Raw genomic sequence first — 23,988 nt, 5'->3', positions numbered from 1 at the left:
TGGAACTTTCAGCAGTATGGTCATGTCCTTTTTACCAGAGTTTCCACAGCTCTTGTAACAGCAGTGTACATTCACCTGCAGGCACACGCTGCCTCTGCTTCAGCACTGTTTATGATGCACAAACTGCAGGAATCAAGCTCATACTGGCTCAGTTGAATCATGTCTGCTTACAAAGACACTTTGAAACACTTATCAGTATGTTTCCTGTCCTACTAGGACCTTTGCTCTGGATCACTGAAGGATGATTTTCCACCCGAGGAAAGACCAGCGCCGTACTTGTTGTGCATTCAAGGAGGGAACATCAGCGCTGCCACGTAAGAACAACACCGCACTAATAAAGACATAGAATGGCTGATGAAGAACGACGACAAAGAAAAGGCGAGTGAGAAGACCTATGGTGGTGTGGACGGACCTGCAGGAGCTCCAAGACTGAGGAACAGAGACGTCCATGTACCAGCTGAAGATCCTGCAGTGATCCAGGGAGCTCGGTCCAATCTGAGGTCGTACTGTGGGAACTATGTGGAGCACAGTTTCTTCGCAGACTTCAGCCAAGTGAACATTTGGAGATCCAACAGTGCATGCGCTGCGAGCAATCAGCTGTTTATCATATACACAGATTCTCTCATCAGGTGCTGTAATGTGAGCGCACTGCTTGAATTTGTGTGAGCAGCGGTATATTGCTGATGTTGTTCCTTTCTAACCAAAGATATGGGACTGAGCTCCACTGAGCTAGTTCTACTTTCATCCAGATATAAACTGCTACAGTCTGCTGACTATTTCTTTGCCACCATCATGGGAGCTCTTTATCCTGTTCTTTACTCTTCAATTCATTTTTATTTATACAGCGCCAAATCACAGCAACAGTTGCCTCAAGGTGTAGCAGATTTCAAATGGTAGACTGCGTTGTGATGACATACAGGGACTGGTTGGAAAACTCCAACCAGTCCCTCTCTTCATCCTTGCTTAGCACAGGTGAAACACACATAAATGAGTGGTACAATGGATAAAAGGCAGTTTCCATTAGTATTTTTCTTGTTCAAATGTGTATGTACATACAGTGGCTTGCAAAAGTATTGGGCCCCCTCGAACTTTTCCACATTTTGTCACATTACAGCCACAAACATGAATCAATTTTATTAGAATTCCACGTGAAAGACCAACACAAAGTGGTGCACACGTGAGAAGTGAAACAAAAATCATACATGATTCCAAACATTTTTTACAAATAACTGCAAAGTGGGGTGTGCGTAATTATTCAGCCCCCTGAGTCAATACTTGAACCACCTTTTGCTGCAGTTACAGCTGCCAGTCTTTCAGGGTCTGTCTCTACCAGCTTTGCACATCTAGAGACTGGGAGTACCAGCCAAGCAGCCTCCTGCTGTTCACTGAGACATGGCTCACGGACCACACACCGGACTCTGTCATAACACTGGATGGCTTTCAACTGGTTAGACCGCACCGGAATGCAATCAAATGAAAAAGTCTCTTTTTAAAAGTTTTTTTATTAGTTTTAACCTTTTAACTTTATGCATCAAGCAAAAATTAAATTATATGCAACATTCTCTGACTGGGAGAAATTAGTTTAACATTTAAACCTATTTTCTGCACATTCCAGCACATAAAATAAATACTTTTTTGTGTTTACACTCAGTCTTTCAAATAGATGCAAGTAAAACACAGCAGAAAATAAATAAAGTCAAAGACTCAGCGGTCCTGTTGCTCTATTTTCACCTGTAAAGCAGGAGTGAGGCAGGCGGAGGTTTGCCCTGGTGCAGGTGTGCCGCAGCGGTCATGTAAGTGGAAGGATCTGGGAGTTTGTCTGTGAATTTCCCATTCCCTGGTAGCGTACTCGGTGCTTGCTCAGAAGTTTAGAGGTATTTTTCGCTGTAAAAATAAGTTTTCTTCCCACGGAGTGAACAGCGGATGCTAATTTTTTTGCCACTTTTTACGGAATCAAACTCAAAGTAAGGTCAGTACTTCCACGCTTTAAACGCTGCACGCTCATACTCACTCGTTATATGATCCATTGTTGAACTGCATACAGCTGTTTTCTACCACAGTTGCACTTGCTTACGTCACTGTCATTAGATATTTTTGCTAACGAAGTCACGGTTTAGTAACGCAGTAACGCAGCGTGCTTACGGAAAAGTAACAATAATCTAATTACCTTTTTTGCAATAGTAATCCCTTACTTTACTCGTGACTTGAAAAAGTAATCAGATTACAGTAACGTATTACTTGTAACACGTTACTGCCCATCTCTGCCCAGGACACATCACTGTGAAGGAACAGCACTGTACCAAAGACATTGAACTGTTGGCGGTGAGTGTCCGGCCATACTACCTGGCCAGGGAATTTTCACACGTTATTTTGCTGACTGTTTACATCCCACCCTCGGCCGACGCTACGGCAGCCTGTGAGTACTTTCACTCCACTGTCTCTCAGCTACAGATGGCACATCCGCAGTCCCTCATTATTATCTCTGGGGACTTCTTTCATGCCTCACTATCTGCCAGTGTCCCTAACTTCTCCCAGTATGTTGACTGCCATAAAAGGGACAGAAAAACTTTGGACATATTGTTTGCCAACACAAAGCAGGCTTACAGCACATCACCCCTCACCCTGCTTGACCACTCAGACCACAACCTGGTCTTTCTCCACCCCACTTACACCCCTATGGTGAAGAGGAAACCCCCCACGAAGAAAGTGATAAGGGTGTTGTCTGAGGAATGCAGTGAGGCCCTGAGAGACTGTTTTGAATGCACAGACTGCCAGGAACTCTGCAAGCCTCACCGTGAGGACATTGACGCCCTCACCCACTGCATTACAGATTACATTAATTTCTGTGTTGAGAACACTGTGCCTACCAAGAAGGTACAGTGTTTCTCAAACAGTAAACCGTGGGTGACCCCAGAACTGAATTCCTGTACATCTTCAACCTGAGCCTGAATTTGGAGAGGGTACCTGAACTGTGAAAGCCTTCCTGTGTGGTTCCGGTGCCAAAAATCGCACACTCCAAGGAGCCCAACCACTTCAGGCCAGTGGCCTTGACTTCTCATCTGATGAAGACCATAGAAAGGCTCATCCTGCACCACCTTCGCCAACTGGTGGGCTCAGCGAGGACCCCCTGGAGTTCGCCTACCGGTCTGGAATTGGGGTGGATGACGCTGTCATCTACCTGGTACACCGATCTCTCTCTCACCTAGAGCAAGCAGGGAGCCCTGTGAGGATCATGTTTTTTGACTTCTCCAGTGCTTTCAACACCATCCAGCCTGCACTACTGAGAGGGAAGCTGGAGGGAGCCGGAGTAGGCACACAGCTGACTACGTGGACTATCGACTACCTTACCAACAGACCACAGTATGTGAGGTTCCATGACTGTGTGTCTGAGGTGGTAATCTGCAGCATGGGGGCACCACAGGGCACGGTTCTCTCACCCTTCCTGTTCAGCCTGTACACTTCAGACTTCTGTTATAATGCGTGAATGTGTGTGCGAATGGGTGAATGACTGAATGTAGTGTGAAGCGCTTTGGGGTCCTTAGGGACTAGAAAAGCGCTATACAAATGCAGGCCATTTACCATTTACCATATAATTCAGACGATTGCCATCTACAGAAGTTCTCAGATGATACAGCCATCATCGGATGCGTATGAGACAGGAATGATCAGGAATACAGGGGGGTCATCAGTGACTTTGTTGGCTGGTGTCACCACGGTCACCACTTCATGCATAATGCACCTTCTATGTGTATAGACATACATATATACACATACATATACATATATGTATGCATATGTATATTTAGTGTGTACATGTGTGTGTGCGTGTACATGTCTATACTTATAGATATCTATTACTTACATAGGAATAGCAGTGGTAGAATAGTTATGTTAAGTTAGCTTAACATAACTATATAGTTATGTTAAGCTATATAGTTTATGTGTGGCATATTTTCACAACCATATCCATTATCACATACTGTGTATACTACTGTTGTATATAGTGTATTATCTTACTTATTTTATGTTTGTTTGTATTTTATTTGTATTTTTTGTATTTTCCTTCTGATATCTGTACTTGAGCTGAGGTAACACAAGAATTTCCCTATCGTGGGATCAGTAAAGTCTTATCTTATGTTATCTTATGTTATCTCATTTTGTATCCCTGTATTAACAAACATACTATATTGGCCCAGTTTATTTTTCTTATCATTGTTGTGAGGAGACCATAAATAGCATTTGCATTTTCTGTTGTACATCTCCAAAAGCTGATTCTGTTCATCTGGACGTAGCGTTTTCAGTGGGAGAAACGTTTCATCATCATCCAGGTGACTTCTTAACTGCAGGTTTCCTCAGTCTTATAAACAGTACATTGGATGGTGGGATTGGGATTGGGATGGTGTTCGTTCTGTGTTGTAGCGTCCTGATGACGCCCAGTTTGTGCTCCAGTGGATGATGAGAGTCAAACCTTAGATACTGATCCGTATGTGTAGGTTTACGGTACACGTCAGCTTTTAGATGTCCCCCATTACTGATGGAAATCTCACAGTCACAGAAGGCTAACCTGCCACTGTTCATATCCTCCCTGGTGAATTTGATGTGTCGGTCCACTGAGTTAATGTGATCCGTGAACTGTGGTACGTCCTGAGATTTGATTTTCACCCAGGTGTCATCCACATATCTGAACCAATGGTTTGGTGGTGTTCCAGGGTAGGATAGCAAAGCCCTCTTTTCCACTTCTTCCATGTACAAATTGGCCACGATGGGTGAAACTGGGGAACCCACGGCACACTCGTGTTTCTGAACTGACCCTTGTATGTGAAGTAGGTGGAATGAAGACACAGTTCAAACACACTTGGTCGATGCTGAGAGTGGTCCTGTTGCTGAGGTTGGGGTCATCCTGTAATCTCTTACAGACTACCTCCAACACTTCCGTGACTGGGATGCAAGTGAAGAGAGATGTAACGTCATACGAGACCGTGGTTTCATCTGCCTCCATAGTGACATCTCTCAGCTTCTCAACAAAACAACTCTGCATTACTTACTGAGTTAGACTCAGAGGATCAGAGATTAGAAGTTCTACAAAGAGCCAAACAAGACTTCCCGTATAGGGGTCTGTGAGCTTACCCATCAACAGTGTCAGCACAATTAATATTTAAACAATAAATACAACTAAAACATGATGACTGACCTCAGAGTTTCAAATCGACATCGTTGATTCTCCAGAAGAACACACAGCTGTTTCACTCCTGAATCCTGCAGATTGTTGTAGTGTCCACTCAGATCGAGCACACTCGGATGAGAGGGGTTGGACTTCAGAGCTGCTGCCAGATAATCACAGCTGATCTCTGACAAATCACAGTTCCTCAATCTGTATAAAAAAATGAAACATGTGAGTTTATTAGACAAAGTGTGAGCTTAAACCCATTCAGTGTTTCATCATCTGTTCAGAGCTTAAGAAGGTTCAGAATGTAGAAGTTTAGAAAATGGAAACTCCAAACAGCTGAAGCCAACAGGAAGCAGCTTCAAATAAACACAACAAGAGAAAAAACTCTGAATGTTTCACATTAAAGTCGTACATTTATCATTAAAAAATGAAAAAGACTTGAAAAAATCATGTTTTTCATTACAAGAACCACATGGCTTCACTTTTTTCACACTTCACTTTTAAAGGTGAAGTGTGAAAGAAATGGACATATTTGAAGTCCAACACCTTTTTCCAGTCACATTATTAAAGCAGACAGACTACAAGCTCATTTTCATTCCAACAAGTCATCTTCTGACCTGGACTAACAACAATGTGCAGCTGGTTGTAAGACGAGCGCTCAGGGACTGTATACAAAGTGCAACACTGAAAGAGGTTGTATACTGGCGATATAGACTGCAATTATCCGGTGGAAACATGAATTTTCCTTTCAAGGGCATTCTGAAGTCATTGAAAGAGTGCTTGATGCATGCTCATTCATCCACGTAAGTAAATCCCAAAAGCTTGATTCTGTTCATCTTGACATAGCTTCTTCAACTGAAGAAGTCAATTGAATGAGTGAAAAAATGTTTCTACCACTGAAAATGCTACCTCCTTATGAACATAATCAACCTTTTGGCATTGAAAGAGTATAATGAAAATTCACAGGGCTTTTACTTTGAAATCCAAAGAAAGGTGGCCTTGATTTTGACAGAGCGCTACTAGAGTACAAGGGTGTGTCATTTGGATCTAACATTAGTGTGGAAACAACAATAAATTATATTTGTTATTATGTACATAACATGTCTGTTAATTCACTCGAAGTTGGCTTTTATTTTGAAATCAGGTTTCGAAGGTACATACTTTGAAATCAGGGTTAATGTTGAAGCTACATTCACTGGAAGTTGTTCTTTATTTTGAATTCAGGTTTCCACGTCTTGCCAAAATACTTGCCAAACGAAGGGAACATAAAACAAAGGGGAGGCTGGCTTGGCTGTAATTCTTCAACATGAGGGTGGCTTGACACCAGTTTGTTTTCACTAGTTCCCAATAGCCGCCGTAGCTCCTGATAATTGTGGTGCTCACACAACGTATCAGAGCCACTTCTTCTTCTGTCTTTTTATGGAGGTTGACAAACGACCTCAGGTGCATTACCTCCACCTTCAGTACGAAGAGAAATATTTTATCATTTCCACAATACAGGGGCCAATGGAGTCAAAGACACTAATGAAAAAAAGAGGCAGGAAGGACATCAAGGGGTCTTGAAGTTGGTTTCATATGACCAAGCAATAACAATAATAATAATAATAAATTTTATTTATGAGCGCCTTTCAAGTCACCCAAGGACACTTTACAATAGGATAAAACACTTAGTAAAACAATGGCAGAATAAGAACAATAAAATAAAGCACAAGATAAAATGAACAAACAGTGGATTCACAGTGAATATGCAGATTTGAACAGATGAGTTTTGAGTTGGGATTTAAACTGGGGGAGAGAACCAATATTTCTTATTTCAGGGGGCAGAGAGTTCCACAGCCTGGGAGCAGAGCAGCTGAAAGCTCTGCTTCCCATGGTGGTGAGGCGGAAGGAAGGTACAGTAAGCTGGACAGAAGAAGAAGAACGAAGTGAACGGGCAGAACAAGTGGTGGTTAACAGGTCAGAAAGGTAAGAAGGAGCGAGGTTATGAATGGCCTTGAAGGTGAGCAGAAGAAGTTTGAAAATTATCCGGAATTTCACAGGGAGCCAGTGAAGTTCCTGAAGAACAGGTGATGTGCTGGTAGGAGGGGTTCTGGTGATAATGCGAGCAGCAGAGTTCTGAACCAGTTGAAGCTTATGGAGGGATTTTTGGGGGAGACCATGCAGAAGAGAATTGCAGTAGTCAATACGGGAGGTAACAAGACTATGTACAAGAATGGATGTAGACTGGGTGGAAAGAGAAGGAAGCAATCTGTTAATGTTACGTAGATGGAAGTAGGCAGAACGGGTGAGGTTATTGATGTGTGATTTATAAGAAAGTGCACTGTCTAGGATGACACCAAGGCTCTTAACCTGAGGAGAAGGGAAAACTGTGGAGTTATCGATGGTAAGTGAGAAATGGTTTGCCTTCAAAAGGTTGGATTTGGTGCCAATAAGGAGGATCTCAGTTTTATCCTCATTGAGCTTTAGAAAATTAGAGGTAAACCAGGATTTTAACTCGGATAGACATTCTGTAAGGGAAGAAGGTGGGAGGGAGGAATAAGGTTTGCAAGAGAGATATAACTGGGTGTCATCAGCAAAACAGTGAAACTGAAGATCAAATTTGCGGAAGATGGTACCTAGAGGGAGGATGTATATTATAAAGAGAAGAGGGCCTAAAACTGAGCCTTGGGGTACACCAGAGGTGACGGGGAATAGACGAGAGCGGAATGATCTTAGTTGAATAAACTGGGAACGGTCGAGGAGATACTGTATGATTGAAACCAGGCGAGGGGTGTGTCAGAGATGCCGAGAGAGGAAAGTCTGCTTAGAAGGACAGAGTGAGAAATGGTGTCAAAGGCAGAGCTCAGATCTAAAAGGACGAGAATGGTGAGAAGACCAGAGTCAGCTCCGATTAAGAGATCGTTAGTGACTTTAAGTAGAGCAGTTTCGGTACTGTGACATGAGCGAAAACCAGATTGAAATCTCTCATAGATGTTATTATTAACCAGGTGTAAATGAAGTTGAGCTGCAACCACTTTTTCGAGTATCTTAGAAATGAAGGGTAGATTGGAAATCGGACGGAGGTTGTTAAAGTTGTTAGGATGTAAAGAAGGTTTTTTCAGTATAGGAGTGACTAGAGCAGTCTTCAATAAGGAGGGAACGATACCGGTGGTGAGAGAAGAGTGAATGATAGCACAGATGAGTGGGAGTAAAGAAGAGAGGCAGGATTTCACAAGCCCCGTGGGCATGGGGTCAAGATGACATGTGGCAGGCTTTGATTTACATATTAACTTGGAAATATCAGATAAATCAGGAAGATGAAAAGTGGAAAACGGCTCAAAAAGGAGAAAAGGTTCTGGAGAGGGCGTAGACACAACATTCGATCTGAGTTGCTGGTGGATGTTATCGATTTTCGTAGTCCAGAACAGCATCAAGGAGTTGCATGTTTCAGAGGAATAGAAGTGCGGTGGTAAAGCGTTGGGGGGTTGAATTAGTTTGTTGAAAACTGAAAACAGAGTCCTAGCATTACCCTCATAAGAACTGATAATACCAGAGTAGAAGCTTTGTTTGGCCTTGTTAATGGAGTCTTTATACTGAAGTACATGGTATTTATAGATTTCTGAATCAACAGTTAAACCAGATTTCTTATATTTACGCTCTAGCTGCCGAGCTTTGGCCTTCAGAGCTCGGAGGTCAGAGGTAAACCAGGGAGCAGAGCGAGTGAAGGAAACAGAGTGGGTTTTTACAGGAGCCAGAGAATCAAGGACAGTGCGTAGACAATTATTATAATATAACAACAAATCATCAGGAGTAGAATAGAAGTCTGGAATCTGAACATTGTCCAAACTGGTAGTGAGAATGTCCATATCAATGTTCTTGATGTTGCGGAACGAGATGAGACGGGTTGGCTTGGTAGGAGGAAGTGGTCAGTTATGGGGATTTCAGTAGCAGAAAGGTTCAAGGGAGTAAGACCAGAACAGCAGACCAAGTCCAGGGTGTGTCCTTTAGAGTGAGTGGGGAAGTCGATAAATTGTTTAAATTCAGAGCCTTCGAGACAGGAGGAAAAGTCTCTGGTGAGCAGAAGGTCATTATTGTCCATGTGAATGTTGAAATCTCCCACCAAGATCACATTTGGATGTGATCTTGGTGGGTGTCACGGGGTCCCCTTCCAGACCTCTCCCGGACAAACACAGGCGTAGTCGGTAAGGTATTAGTGTGGATACTTTATTTGAAACGGCCTCCCCAGTGCATAAAAAGATGGTTACAAAGACATAAAACTGCGATCCGCGCTACACAGCCTGTATGTTACAACACACTCCCCTTCATATCCGGCTCGCCGTCTCTTATATCCCGTAACCCCTCCCCTTTGGCGTCACCACCAATTCTTTATTCTAACTTTAATCCCCGTCTCCCTCCCCCAGAATTTCTTTTTCATTATACACTCACAAAACATATACATTGATACAGGCTCTCAACTATTTCCCGGAAGTCTACCCGACTTCATATACACATTAAAGGCCCACGTAATGAGGCCATTCTCATGACGGTCCAGACACACGTGAACTCATTATTTAAACCCCACACCCCCATACCATCGGCTTGCGTCACCCTGCACGATTGGCGATCCCCCGCACGTCTCCCCGACCGACGCCCTTAACAAGTAAGTGGGAACCAAAATCTAGCCACCCCCGATGCGGCTCACAACTTGCTCCTCACCCCTTTTATTCCTCTACTCGGTCGACAGGAAGATACGCCGCCCCTGGTGCCAAATCGAACTAATGGTGGCGATCTAATGGTGGCGGTGCCATACTCAGCGGACTCTGCCTTGAGACGGGTCACTCCGTCACAGTGGGAAAGCACTGATGTCCTGTAATCTAACAGGAGTAAAGGAGGACCAAGCATCAGAGGTGAGCAAATTGTAATCTTGATACTGAGAAGATGATGGAGAGATATTTGACCTTATCGCAGTGACCTTATTTGTGAAATAATTCAAAAATTCATTACAATCAAACGTTGAGTAAACTGGAGAGCAGTGTTCCATGTTTCCCTCTCACCACATATCCAAACAGATATCATGACCAGCAGCTTTTACAGCTGTGGCTCCAGCAAACAACAGCTGATACTAGAAATTAATATTAAATCAATTCCAACAGCTGATCAACCTTAAAGGTGCTGCTGTTGTTTAACACGACCTCCGTTGGTTTCTTCATATGGAGCAAAGGGGGCGATAAACAAACAAGAGAGACGATCAGCTGATCATTGATCAGTTTAATGATTGAAGCAGGAACAGGACAAGGAGGTGAGAATGAGAGAAGAAGAAACAGCTGTGCAGCGTAAAGATACAGAATAACTCCAGCTTTGTGTCTTTTTCCATTCTAGTTGAAGTCCGGGGCAAACTGTGTTCCTTTTCACCTCAATACAAAATGCTTAATATTTTCTCTGAATACGAGACGATTCCGTTTTTTAGGGGACGGTTGGCAACTCTGCTAACTAACCTTATGAATAAAGTTCACTATCAGTAACATCATAGCACCCACCCAGCAGTATAGAAACTCCATCATGCTAGCTAGTACGCAGTACGAGTTATTGTAACCGACTGTAAAAAGTTAGCACAACAAAAATAAACTCCACCTTTATATCTGACCCAGATAGACTGCAGTTCATAACTTTTTACCTGAAGTTCAGTTCACCTGACACTGGCAGCCGCCTCGGGTCTCTCCTCCTCCTCCTGCCTCCCCTTTCCCTCATCAACCTGCTGGCCTCCACCATTTGCTAATGTTACTGAATGTGGGTGATCACACCCACAAACTACACCCTTTTTGGATCCTTTTTTTTTTTTTTTTTTTTTTTGCCTGTCCCATTTGGCTCTTTTGCCATCAGAATTGTTGTCTAAAGGCAAAGAAAGATGCCCAACAGATTTACTTTACCAAATTGACCATCCCAGCCTTGCCGTAATGGTCCATTGAGTACATACACAGTGTGCTTTGCGGTAGGATCCCACAACTTAGACATTCACATTACTCACACTCTCATTACACATACATATAGGATCTTGGGGGTGGGCACGCTACACGGACTCCAAAAGACCATCAGGGTGTACACCTCACCCCTGGCGTCGTTGCCCACCTCTCAATTTTAAATACACGTAGACATTGAGGGCTAGCAGGAGGGACCATGCGCTTACCTGCTGCTCTCTGGCAGGTAGCTCCATGCCCTCCTGGGTTTTAAATGCACCTTAGAACACACATGCATCAACACTACAACGAGAGGGTGGAGGGAGGTTTGGAGTCTTCTCTCACCCCCATTCTCTGCGGCCTGCTGGAGCGGGGGGGGCTAGGAGGAGGAGTTGGCCGTCCGACTGCGGTCTGGAGTGTGGGGCCTCCCTGCTGCTGCGGAGTCGGGGCGGTCTGCCTCCCCCCACCGCAGGGAAAAGGGTAACACTACCTGGGTCTGGGTGCAGTTCCCCCCTCCAGGGGCAAGGGCACCTAGACCCGGTTCGTAGAGTACGCTTGGGGAGTGTGATCGTGTGTACAGCGTCTCTTTATGTCTGTCTCCACGTTGGTTGAGTGTGGAGTAAGTGCATATGAGAGCATGAGGGTGGGAATGGATGTTTGTATCTGTGTGTGCCTGTATGTCTGTGTCTATATGTCAGGTTGGGTGTCAGGCGCCACCTCTCTGGGGACATCTCAGGCCCTCCAAGGTTTGGAGGCCTATCTCCCCCCACCACCACTTCCCTGCCAGTGGCGGACTCCCTCAGACATCGGTGCGTTGGTGGTTCTTTGTGTCTGGGGATGGGCGTCCAGGTACACACCGGCTCACTCCTTGGCGGCCGCTTATCGGGCCTGGAGCCTGGGGCTCGCTCGGGCCACTTCGGAGGTGGGGTGCCCCCGGCCTCTCGGCCTGGGGCTCGGTCACTCAGGCGCAGCTGGCTGCCGGCGGAGCTCACGGGCGCGTCACTGCAACTCCCCCTGGCTTCTGCTCCGCGGCTGCTGAGTGAGCCCTCATCTGGGACTCTCCTCAGCTCTTTCTGGGACAGTGGCGCGGCTGCCCCTCTGTTGGTCTTCCTTGGTCTCTTGTGTTCTGGGGACCTCTGGATGTCTGGAGTTTTGATCTCCTCCATACCTGCTTCATGCCCTGGAGGACGGGGCTGTGGCCCCCCCACACCCTCTAGCAGATCATTACATGAAGGAACCTTTTAAAAAAACAAGCGCGTCCATGCTCACAGGTGTACACACGGGTGATCACACCCACAAACTACACCCTTTTTGGCTCCTACCTCAAAGCACACTGTGTTCTGTTGATCTTATGTGCTGCACAATAATGTTTAATATTTAGTATTTACTGTCATATTCCCATATATCAATGTGATGCTGTTTATTCTATTACTCTTGTTCTCTTCTGCTTGTTTTCTTTTTTCTTTCTCAGCAGGTGATCCAGGTGATTGATATATGCATTTTTTTTTTCTGCTCATTCTGTTAGTTTTTGTCTTTTGCCCTTCTCCCCCGTCCCTCTTCTCAGCTGTTTCTCTTTCCCTCTTTCTTTCTCCCCTTCTTTCCCCCAGTCAAGTCTGTCCCGTATTCAGTAAGTGAAAATAAAATAAACAATAAAAGGTGAATCAAACGGACCATTATGGCAAGGCTGGGATGGTCAGTTTGGTAAAGTAAATCCGTTGGGCATCTTTCTTTGCCTTTAGACAATAATTCTGATGGCAAAAGAGCCAAACGGGACAGGCAAAAAAAAATAATAATAATAATTGTTACTGAATGTGTGGAAGCTCCACCATAGCCACCACCAAACAACTGAGTTATTTTTACACATCTGCCAGCATCTGGCCAATCCACCACCTTTCATTGTTTATACCATTACGGAAAAAAAAATAAAAGAAATAAAACATCAGCCCATAAAAACGAAAAATTGGCCAGTGGGCCGATGGCCAGTCCAGCTACGGCTGCATATGTGTTTAGTAGTAATTTGTTTATGTAGAGGGCTAGCAAAAAAAACATTTCTGAGGGCGTCGCCATCTTGGAATCCCGACTTCTCTGACGAGGCTAACACGCCGTTTATTTGAGTAAACATCATTCCCAGGTCTGTGTTCCTATTTCCGAGGTAAGTCAAACGCAACACACAAAATACAGTGGGGCAAAAAAGTATTTAGTCAGCCACCGATTGTGCAAGTTCCCCCACTTAAAATGATGACAGAGGTCAGTAATTTGCACCAGAGGTACACTTCAACTGTGAGAGACAGAATGTGAAAAAAAAATCCATGAATTCACATGGTAGGATTTGTAAAGAATTTATTCGTAAATCAGGGTGGAAAATAAGTATTTGGTCACCTCAAACAAGGAAAATCTCTGGCTCTCACAGACCTGTAACGTCTTCTGTAACAAGCTTTTCTGTCCCCCACTCGTTACCTGTATGAATGGCACCTGTTTGAACTCATCATCTGTATAAAAGACACCTGTCCACAGCCTCAAACAGTCAGACTCCAAACTCCGCCATGGCCAAGACCAAAGAGCTTTCGAAGGACACCAGGAAAAGTATTGTAGACCTGCACCAGACTGGGAAGAGTGAATCTACAATAGGCAAGCAGCTTGGTGTGAAAAAAATCAACTGTGGGAGCAATCATCAGAAAATGGAAGACATACAAGACCACTGATAATCTCCCTCGATCTGGGGCTCCACGCAAGATCTCATCCCGTGGGGTCAAAAAGATCATGAGAACGGTGAGCAAAGATCCCAGAACCACACGGGGGGACCTGGTGAATGACCTGCAGAGAGCTGGGACCAAAGTAACAAAGGTCACCATCAGTAACACACTACAACGGCAGGGAATCAAATCCCGCAGTGCCAGACGTGTTCCGCTGCTGAAGCCAGTGCATGTCCAGGCCCGTCTGAAGTTTGCCAGAGAGCACATGGATGATACAGCAGAGGATTGGGAGAATGTCATGTGGTCAGATGAAACCAAAGTAGAACTTTTTGGTATAAACTCAACTCGTCGTGTTTGGAGGAAGAAGAATACTGAGTTGCATCCCAAGAACACCATACCTACTGTGAAGCATGGGGGTGGAAACATCATGCTATGGGGCTGTTTTTCTGCCAAGGGGACAGGACGACTGATCCGTGTTAAGGACAGAATGAATGGGGCCATGTATTGTGAGATTTTGAGCCAAAACCTCCTTCCATCAGTGAGAACTTTGAAGATGAAACGAGGCTGGGTCTTCCAACATGACAATGATCTAAAACACACCGCCCGGGCAACAAAGGAGTGGCTCCGTAAGAAGCATTTGAAAGTCCTGGAGTGGCCTAGCCAGTCTCCAGACCTCAACCCCATAGAAAATCTGTGGCGGGAGTTGAAAGTCCGTGTTGCTCGGCGACAGCCCCAAAACATCACTGCTCTCGAGAAGATCTGCATGGAGGAATGGGCCAAAATACCAGCTACTGTGTGTGCAAACCTGGTAAAGACCTATAGTAAACGTTTGACCTCTGTTATTGCCAACAAAGGTTATGTTACAAAGTATTGAGTTGTATTTTTGTTATTGACCAAATACTTATTTTCCACCCTGATTTACCAATAAATTCTTTACAAATCCTACCATGTGGATTCATGGATTTTTTTTTTCACATTCTGTCTCTCACAGTTGAAGTGTACCTCTGGTGCAAATTAGTGACCTCTGTCATCATTTTAAGTGGGGGAACTTGCACAATCGGTGGCTGACTAAATACTTTTTTGCCCCACTGTATCTCCAAAAGTTGATTCTGTTCATCTGGACGTAGCGTTTTGTGGGAGAAACGTTTCGTCACTCATCCAAGTGACTTCTTCAGTCTCAGCTGACTGCAGGTTTCCCCAATCTTATAAACAGTACATTTGCATAATGACTGAAACCAGCCCACTGATGAACAATGGGCTGGGGGGTCAGTTCCTTAATCATTCTCATGACCATTGATCAACAACCACTGACCAAAATCCACTGATCAACAACCACTGATCAATGGCCATGAGTCCCATTCACAGAGAGTTGGGGAATGGCTGCAATCACAGCATTGTAAGATGGTGACAGATGTACCCTTAGGCCCCCTCCTCGATTCAGAGATGGTCTTTCCCTTTTCACTTAAATGGCCTCCTTGACTCCGCGGTCAAACCAGCGTTCTTCCCTGTCCAAGATGTGCACATCCTTATCCTTGAAAGAGTGAAAGAGTGGCCTGTACATGTAAATAGACTGCAGAGTCCTGGCCTGACGAAGTAGCTCTTCTATGTTGTGCCATCTGCTTCGCCAGAGGTTGTTTGGTTTCCCCGCTGTATAAATCCTGTCAATCCTCCTGCACTTAACAGCGTACACTATGTTACTCTGTTTGTGTCGGGGACCCGATCCTTGGGCTGGACCAGTTTTTGGTGCAGCATGTTTTGGGGTTTAAAAACCACAGAAACCCATGGTTTAGAAAAAATGCGTCTCACCTGCTCTGATTCTCCTGACACATATGGGATCACTAGAGGTTTTCGCTTTGGCAGCAGTTGTCCTTCTCTCCTGGATCGGCTGGAGGACCACCGTACCCAGCATAAAGGCACGGTGTTGTCCACACAGAAGTTGATGTAATCCGTAAGGCAGTCTGTGATGCTGATTAGGTCATCCTGCAGAGGTTGTCCCACACAGTAGAACGGAAACAGTCCCTCAGGGCCCCTTCAGGCCCTTTTTTTACTGTGCGTTTCACAACTGGTTCTCTGTGTACCAGCGGTTTATACACAGGCTGGAGATGAGCCAGGTTGTAATCCGAGCCCCCAGGGGAGAGAGAGGTGATGAGCTGTGGGCCTCCTTGGTCTTGGCATACAGTAAGTCCAATGTTTTATTGTTTCTGGTGTGGTAGGTGACATACTGGGTGAAGGTGGGGAGAGTGGAGGACAGGGAGATGTGATTAAAGTACTCAGAGATCAGGAAAAGGGCCTGAGGGTGCTGTGTTTGGAGTCTGCTGGTTACAGTGTGCAGGACCTCACAGGCTGCTGCAGCGCTAGCAGAGGGCGGAACATACACAGCTATCACAATAACGTGTGTAAACTCTCGCGGTAGTTAGTACAGTCTCATGCTAACCGCTAGCAGCTCAGTGTCCTTACAGCATAGCGTCTCTTTGATAGATAAATGCCCAGAGTTACACCATCGATTGTTCACAAACACAGCCAGACCCCCTCCTCTCTTTTTACCAATCTCCATTGTTCTGTTGGCCTGGATCAGATTGAAACCATCCATGTTTATGTGAGTCCGGAGTTAGCGCAGTTAGCCACGACTCTGTGAAGCACATCACGCTGCACTCCCTGTAGCTCCTCTGATGTTGGGTTAGAGCCGCCAGCTCATCCACTTTATTGGGGAGAGATCTCACATTCCCCAACAGATGGAATGGCTGTCCAGTACCTCCTAACCTTACTGCAATGCCCAATCCCAGCCAGAGTACCGTGGGGGGATGTTCGCTCACTCGGCGGTAGGAAGAACAGCGGAGGCCCCGAGGGCTAACAGACGATCCCTGCTGTAAACAATGGGAGATCAGACCTCCATGTGCTCTCTGGACACAGATGCCGTAAAAAATGTAATAAAAACACGATTGTCAATAAAAATCTGAGCTCCATTGTGGGGGACAGCATCCCACAATAGAAAAATAAAAAAAAGAAACACAAGAACAGCAAAAAAAAAAGTATATTAAAGAGAAAAAAAAAAGACTGTCAGGTCGGAGCTGCTGATACTGGCTGCCAGCTCGTAGCGGCACCAGAAGTTTAAAAAATAAAAATAAAAAAATAAAGAGAGGGTTTTCAGGAAACACTGTTAAAAGTTCAGTTTCTATGCCATATGTTAAAACATGATCTAGAACAGCGGTCCCCAACCCCCGGGCCTCGGACCGGTACCGGTCCGTGAGTCATTTGGTACCGGGCCGCGAGAGTTGAGGCCTCAGGTGTGAAATGTCTGGTTTTCAGGGTTTTTATCGGTTTTCAGTGTTATTTTGTTATCGTTTTTATCGTTAACTCGGTTTTCCTGGGTCTTTTCACGTGTGTTATGAATAAATTTTCTTTTTTCGGTACCGGTACTAGTTTTATTTTGTTGTATTTATCCGCGACACCTTAAAGGCCGGCCCGTGAAAATATTGTCGGGCATAAACCGGTCCGTGGCGCAAAAAAGGTTGGAGACCGCTGCTCTAGAATGTTATTAAAGTAGGTGGGTTCTTTTACATTTTGAGAGAAGCCAATTGAGTTTAATAACAGGTTAAATGATGTGTTGCGGCTGAGCTGAGCACTAAATCAGACAGAAACTCTGTGTAAGGCCCAGGTGGATGGTAGATGATAACAAATAACACTGGTTTTTGAGTCTTTATGCAGGTCTGACCAGAGGGTAAAACCTGTTTGCCATGGTGATGGGCGAGGAGGCATCTCCACATAAGGAGATAAGCCTGCAGAAGAAGAAACCTGAGCCAAATAGGGACAACTGTTGGTTTGCAGTCACCATGTTAACATGCACTTGTTGTTTTTGTAACAACTTCTGGCACATATTAAATAATTCTCCCTTTGGAACACAACAACAGTTGCCCAATTTTGTGTTGTTGTGGTTTTATACAGCTGGCAAAGCTAAATCTGACCACTTGATAAATCTGAACAAGAAAATAACATAAATCAGAGTCTGATATATGAACAAACAGCTCTATAAAAATGAATACTGACAGGAAACTGAAGCTTTTATTGATGGAAGTGTTGCAGACGTGAAGCCGTATTCTCACAGAATCCAATTACAATGTAAATTTAAGAAATAAGACTTTAAAAATATGTTCTCTAAAATTACAGATAATTTAATACAAATGAAAAACAAAACAAGCTACCAAACAAATAAACTATGAACCAATCTCTCTCCACACAGGTAAACATTATGGTTGAAATAAATTTAAATCATAAGTTTCCTGAAATATGGACATGGAGATGATTAGATAGTATAGAATATTAATTTTAATTACGACCATTTAGACACCATACCATTTAATTTTGACACAGTTTTCTTCCCACGGAAGAAACAAGGAAAGTGACCACCCCACTGAAGTGACCAGAACCATTAAACTGGGGAAAGTTGGCAAAAAAAAAAAAAAAACCCGCATGGACATAGCATCAAGGTCATCTGATCAATCTAGCACCCCGGGAGGAGCCAATGTGTCAGCACTGGGAACTCCACAGTGTTGGTAAGAAGGGAATTACTGGCCATAGATTGAAACTTTACACCAAAAATGCAGATAAAAATGGCCACAATAAATATCTGAACCAGTCAATGTGGAAAAAGAGCTCAACGTGATCAGTGCTCACAAACTCCTCAAATTCAATATATGGATTGTAGCAAAATCTGAATTATCTATTAATGTATTGTGAGGGGAGCAGGCCTCTTGTTGGCTATACTGACTGCTGTGGAACAAATGGCCTGCTCATCAGTGTGTCAAACAAACCCTTCCACAGAAAACATGAATCGAACAATACTTTTCTTTTACCAATTAAACGAAATAACTGTAACTGTAAAAAATCTTCAGACAGTAATTAAGAATCTCCCAAGCTATCCAAAGATAATGAAAAGGTTACTTGCCAAATCTAAAAAGCTCAGTTGTTTATGGAAAATATCATTCAGACTTTAAATGATCAGCAGTGGAAGCATTTGGATCCTGACCTGAGTGTTTCCAGTGTACAATGTGGACTCTGCAGTGCAGCAGACAGAAACTTTGCTCCTGAGACCTGTAGGTTATTGTTACTGAGGTCCAGCTCTTTCAGACAAGAGGACACAGAGTTGAGAACTGAGGACAGAGCCTCACAGCTTCTCTCTGAGAGGTTGCAGTGACTCAGTCTGAAAAAAACAAAAACACAAATTAAATTATATCAGTTAAATGAAACCATTTAAAAAAAATGCAATACAATTAATGGTTAACTAAGATAAGATAAGATAAGATAAGATAAGATAAGATAAGATAAGATAAGATAAGATAAGATAAGATAAGATAAGATAAGATAAGATAACCTTTATTAGTCCCACAGGTGGGAAATTTGTTTTGTTACAGCAAAAGTGCAAAGTTATGTAGCAGAAATTAGGAAACACTGGAATGCAATAAAATACAATAGAATAAAATAAAATAAAATAAAATAAAATACTATATACAATAGAATAAAATAGAATAGAATAATATATACAATAGAATAAAATAGAAATACAAATACTATATACAACTGAGTAGGAAAATACAAAAATACAACTTCGTCAGAAGAAGAATTGCACATATAGCAGTCTTATTGCACATGTGTGGGTTTGTGTTTTTGATCAGCTGCAAAAGTCTTTGTTGTGGAGTCTGACAGCAGTGGGGAGGAAAGACCTGCGAAATCTCTCCGTCCGTAGCTTGCCATCACCAGTGTGTGAATGTGTGTGTGAATGGGTGGATAACTGGATATGTAAAGCGCTTTGGGGTCCTTAGGGACTAGTAAAGCGCTATATAAATACAGGCCATTTTACACCGTGGGTGCCGCAGTCTCCCACTGAAGGAGCTGTTCAGTGCTGTCAGAGTCTCATGCATGGGGTGGGAGATGTTGTCCATCAGGGATGACAGCTTAGCCACCATTCTCCTGTCACTCACTACCTCCACTGGGTCCAGAGGGCATTCCAGAACAGAGCTGGCCCTTCGGATCAGCCTGTTCAGTCTCTTCCTGTCCCGCCCCAGCAGACCACACCATAGAAGACGGCTGAGGCCACCACAGAGTCATAGAAGGTCTTCAGGAGTGGGCCCTCCACTCCAAACGACCTGAGTCTCAGCAGCAGGTACAGCTAAATAGCTTAATCAAAACACAACTGTCCTTCTATATCAGCACTTACTCCATGTAAGCTCCAACTGCTGCACCTTCTGACATGAAAACAAACTGTAAATCTAGTAGAAAGGTCATTTCTGGCCCATGATTGGAAATGTAATCTTCTCAGATCTATTTAATAAGGAGGCTGGCCTCAGCCGGACCCAGGTAACCCCCCCAATATATAACTACTTCAGGTAATAAGCACGTTCTGGAGGAATTTTGATACACCCTTATAGCATTGCTACAGTTAATAAACATACTGAATCCTTGAGGCAAACAATATAGAACATGTAGTGTCACTGGCTAGTCATCCTCTGGAGACAGTCCTAGACCAGGGAAAAACAGTCAAAAATACAAGACATCTTGTCGCTTAACCTGGTAGTATAGAAGATCAAACCCAAAGCCTCCCATGGGCAGCGTTGACGTAGGTTGAGTGGAACAGAACAAGTAAGCATCCCTTATGAACAGAACAATCACAACACATCTATCTTGTATGCAACCACCCCTCAGTCAACAATGAGCTTGTCTGTATGATAACGGTTAGTCCACCTGGTACCATTCCAACCATCAGTGATCCTGGGGCACTGGCGGGGTCTCAAATGATAGCGCGCCACCTTGGCCAGTTGAGATGCAGAGACACCCTTAGAGGGGTGCCCGGCTGTGCCGTCATCCACCGGATTCAAGAATGAGGGCTGAACCCACGCTCCAGTCTCATCTGGCCTCTCGTGGACTGGAGCCCACTGTCCTGAAGGTGGTGTGGAGTCCCAGGCATAAAAAGGGGCACAACACGTTCACATCTCCCGCATCTTCACCGGTGTCAAACTTGGCTAACCTCCCCCAGCTTCTGAGTAACCTGGTGGGGGGCTGTGAACAGGGGCACCAGCTTCTCAATGAAGCTAGATTGGGCATCTGAGTAATGATGAGTTTTGACTTTGACCAAGTCACCGATTACATAGGTCATCGGCCGGCGCCTCAGGTAAATGGCCTGTATTTGTATAGCGCTTTTCTAGTCCCTAAGGACCCCAAAGCGCTTTACACAACCTGTCATCCACCCATTCACACACACTGGTGATGGCAAGCTACATTGTAGCCACAGCCACCCTGGGGCGCACTGACAGAGGCGAGGCTGCCGGACACTGGCGCCACCGGGCCCTCTGACCACCACCAGTAGGCAACGGGTGAAGCGTCTTGCCCAAGGACACAACGACCAAGACTGTCGGAGCCGGGGCTCGAACCGTCAACCTTCCGATTACAAGGCGAACTCCCAACTCTTGAGCCACGATCGCCCCCCCAGGTCATAGTAGCATTTCTGCCTAGCATGGCTGTGAGCCAGTGTCTGCCTGGCTCAATCATGGGCCTCCTGCAGTGAAGCTTTAAGGGTCTCTGGATAGGGGATGGGGGTCTCCTTGCTTTCCACAGAGGGCCTTGAAAGCAGGTCAAGTGGTGTCGCCAGCTCGCTGCCATATAACATCATAGCAGGGCTGAGTCCTGTACTCTCATGGGGGGCCGAGCGCAATGTGAAACAGATTTGGGACATGAACTTATCCCATGAAGTGTGTTTATCATCCACATACACACGAATAGCTGTTTTGAGAATTCTGTTCATTTTTTCAGTCCGAAATAAGGTACCTAGGGGCCCTGTGTCTAGCGAACACTTCACTAACAAACTTACTAGCTGCCACTTGAGCAGTTCTATCCTGAACAGCACACACCTTGATCCACCTGGAGAAGTAGTCCACAAAGACCAGTATGTAAGAGTTGCCAGAAGCGGTGCGAGGCAGTGGTCCGACAAAATCGTTTTGGGCCTGGGTAATAGAGCATGCCGTCGTTGACCACCAAGGACAGTGGATATACGGACGGGGGGACAACTCCAGGTCTCGGAGCTTCTGACCCGTGTCTGGGTCATTCAACTGCCGCTGCCTGAGTTGTGCTCGGTCCTCCAAAAAAATGGGTATCATTTTTTTGGAGGACCGTACTTATGATACCCTTGTATCTGTCACGATCTGGTACAGGGATTCAAGCGCAGAGCGGTAAGGTATCTCCAAGGTGTGGTTTATTTACAGTGCAGTGCAATATATGTACAGTGAAGGGATCCAAAACTCCGGGGGGGAAATCACAGGGTAACTCGCTCACGTCTTCTTCTCTCACACTCACACACTTTCCCGCAGCAGGGAGGTCGCAGGTCCGGGGGGGGAATCTGAAGCAGACGAGAAGGCAGGTCACCAACTAATCACAAGTCACGGATATGAAGCACAAGAGCTGTGAGAACACTAACGTTAGGGGTACAATCATCCAGCGACGAGAGGATCTGTGTTCCAGCCTCAAATAGTGCTCCCGGTGATGATGGGTGAGTGTTGTCAGGTGTGTGTGTGGGCCAAGGGCGGGAGCCCACAGTGAGCTCCGCCCAGGCAGAGAGGGAGAAAACAGCAACAGCAATTGTAGCCTTGTGGGGCCGACCGGGCAGGCACGGAGACCATGACAGTATCATAAGTACAAGGGTTCATGCCCCAGATAACAGCATGTTCTGGCAGGATTTCAATAGGGGGACCCTCAGACTCAAGCAGGGGGTTGTGAGACAGACCATCTGGCACCCTGGTGTGCACCCTTGCTTTAAGTACAACGGTGAAGTCAAAGTCCGGCAGAGGCCGAAAGGGAGCACACGAAACTGAAACATCCTGTGAAACACAGGCCGTTTGGGGGTGCGAGTCCTCTGAGAGTAGCACCTGCCAGTAACCTCTCGGATCCAATGTCGAAATGAATCGACCTCTTGCCAGGAAGTTGAGAAAATCGTTGACTCGTGGTAAGGGGTATGAGTCCTTACGCATCACCTGGTTCAGCCCCCTAAAGTCCACACAGAACCATGGGTCTGAGCCCAGCCTGTTAACAATCATGACAGGCGAGGCGCAGGGACTTTTGGAGGGTTCGATTTTTACGTCTTCCAGCATTTTCTAAACCTGTTCTTCAATTTGTTGTTTTTTGCTGGGGAGGTGCGCTACAGGGGTTAATAGGCTTTGCATCTCCCATGTCGATCGGATGCTCCGTTAAGGACATGCGACCCAAATGGCCGTCAAACATATCGCTAAATTGCTCGAGGAGGTCAACCAATGATTCTCTCTCACAATCTGCTAGGTTTGCCTCTGGAGCTTTAGCCTCCAGCAAACAGTTTGAATCCTGTTGGGATACAAATTGTTCACCTGAATGCCTTTGACTCGCACAGCAGACAAGGACGCCCCCCTTGTCAAGGGTGGCGTTGAATGCCACTGAGTTGAAGTTAACTTTAGCTTTCAGTGGAGTATTCCAGTGCGCTCTAGACTCCACATCTTCCACGTACCCAACAATGCCTTGCACTACCTGGGGGGCATCATGTGGGTGAGGCATATTTTGCAAATGGGGGAAGGGTTGCCTCAGTGAAATATCCTCCCTCCTCTGGGGTTTCCTGACTGCCGGCCAGCTACACGAGCTGCTGGTAGTCACTGGAGCCCCTCTGCATCGGCTGGCCCTAGGGCTGATGATGGCAGGACTGGGTTGCTGGGAGGCTGGCCTGGGTGTGGCAGCACCTCGTTCTCTTAGGGGCAACCCAGATGCAACTTGGGCACGTACGCGTGGTAACCCATTTCCCATTTCACAAGCCTCTCACTTCCGCACTTCTCGTACTTCGTAGTACGCGCCGTACGTAGTGCGCGAACTGCGTGTACTCCGAAGCATGCGGTTGCTGGATTGGGACGCAGCCCATGTGTCTGCGTGGGATGCCATTTCAAGTCTGTGGCCGAAACTACTCTCTCCGAACAAGAGTTATGGCAAAGTGGAAAGAGTGTTCACACAGTGTCAATATCAGTCAGATGCCGAGTGTCTGTGCACACTGTGATGCCTTAATGTCTCACACAAAATAATACGTCCCTCTGAATGAACACCAAGTCAAACTCACTGTGGCTTTAGCATTAGTATTAGCACCGCTGATCTCATAACAGTACAATATTACTGCGCTGGCAGTCCCATGGACCATACAGTT

The 23,988-nt window shown here is 45.2% G+C and overlaps 1 protein-coding gene across 3 annotated transcripts in view; it reads right to left on the bottom strand.

Moving 5' to 3' along the window:
* Nucleotides 1-23,988, bottom strand: part of LOC143420304 (NACHT, LRR and PYD domains-containing protein 12-like) — a 79,069-nt gene that overhangs the window by 35,775 nt on the left and 19,306 nt on the right. For all 3 annotated transcript variants that reach the window (XM_076888165.1, XM_076888163.1, XM_076888166.1), the window contains 2 exons: nucleotides 18,817-18,990; nucleotides 5,192-5,371 (listed from right to left, as the gene is read on the bottom strand). In XM_076888165.1, coding sequence (XP_076744280.1) covers nucleotides 5,192-5,371; nucleotides 18,817-18,990 — 354 coding nt within the window. The remainder of the gene's footprint in view (nucleotides 1-5,191; nucleotides 5,372-18,816; nucleotides 18,991-23,988) is intronic.

This window comes from Maylandia zebra, linkage group LG2 (genome assembly GCF_041146795.1).
Source record: "Maylandia zebra isolate NMK-2024a linkage group LG2, Mzebra_GT3a, whole genome shotgun sequence".
Taxonomy (NCBI): Eukaryota; Metazoa; Chordata; class Actinopteri; order Cichliformes; family Cichlidae; genus Maylandia; species Maylandia zebra.
The sequence above is the reverse complement of the archived record's forward strand: the minus strand, read 5'-3'. Positions and strand labels throughout refer to the sequence as shown.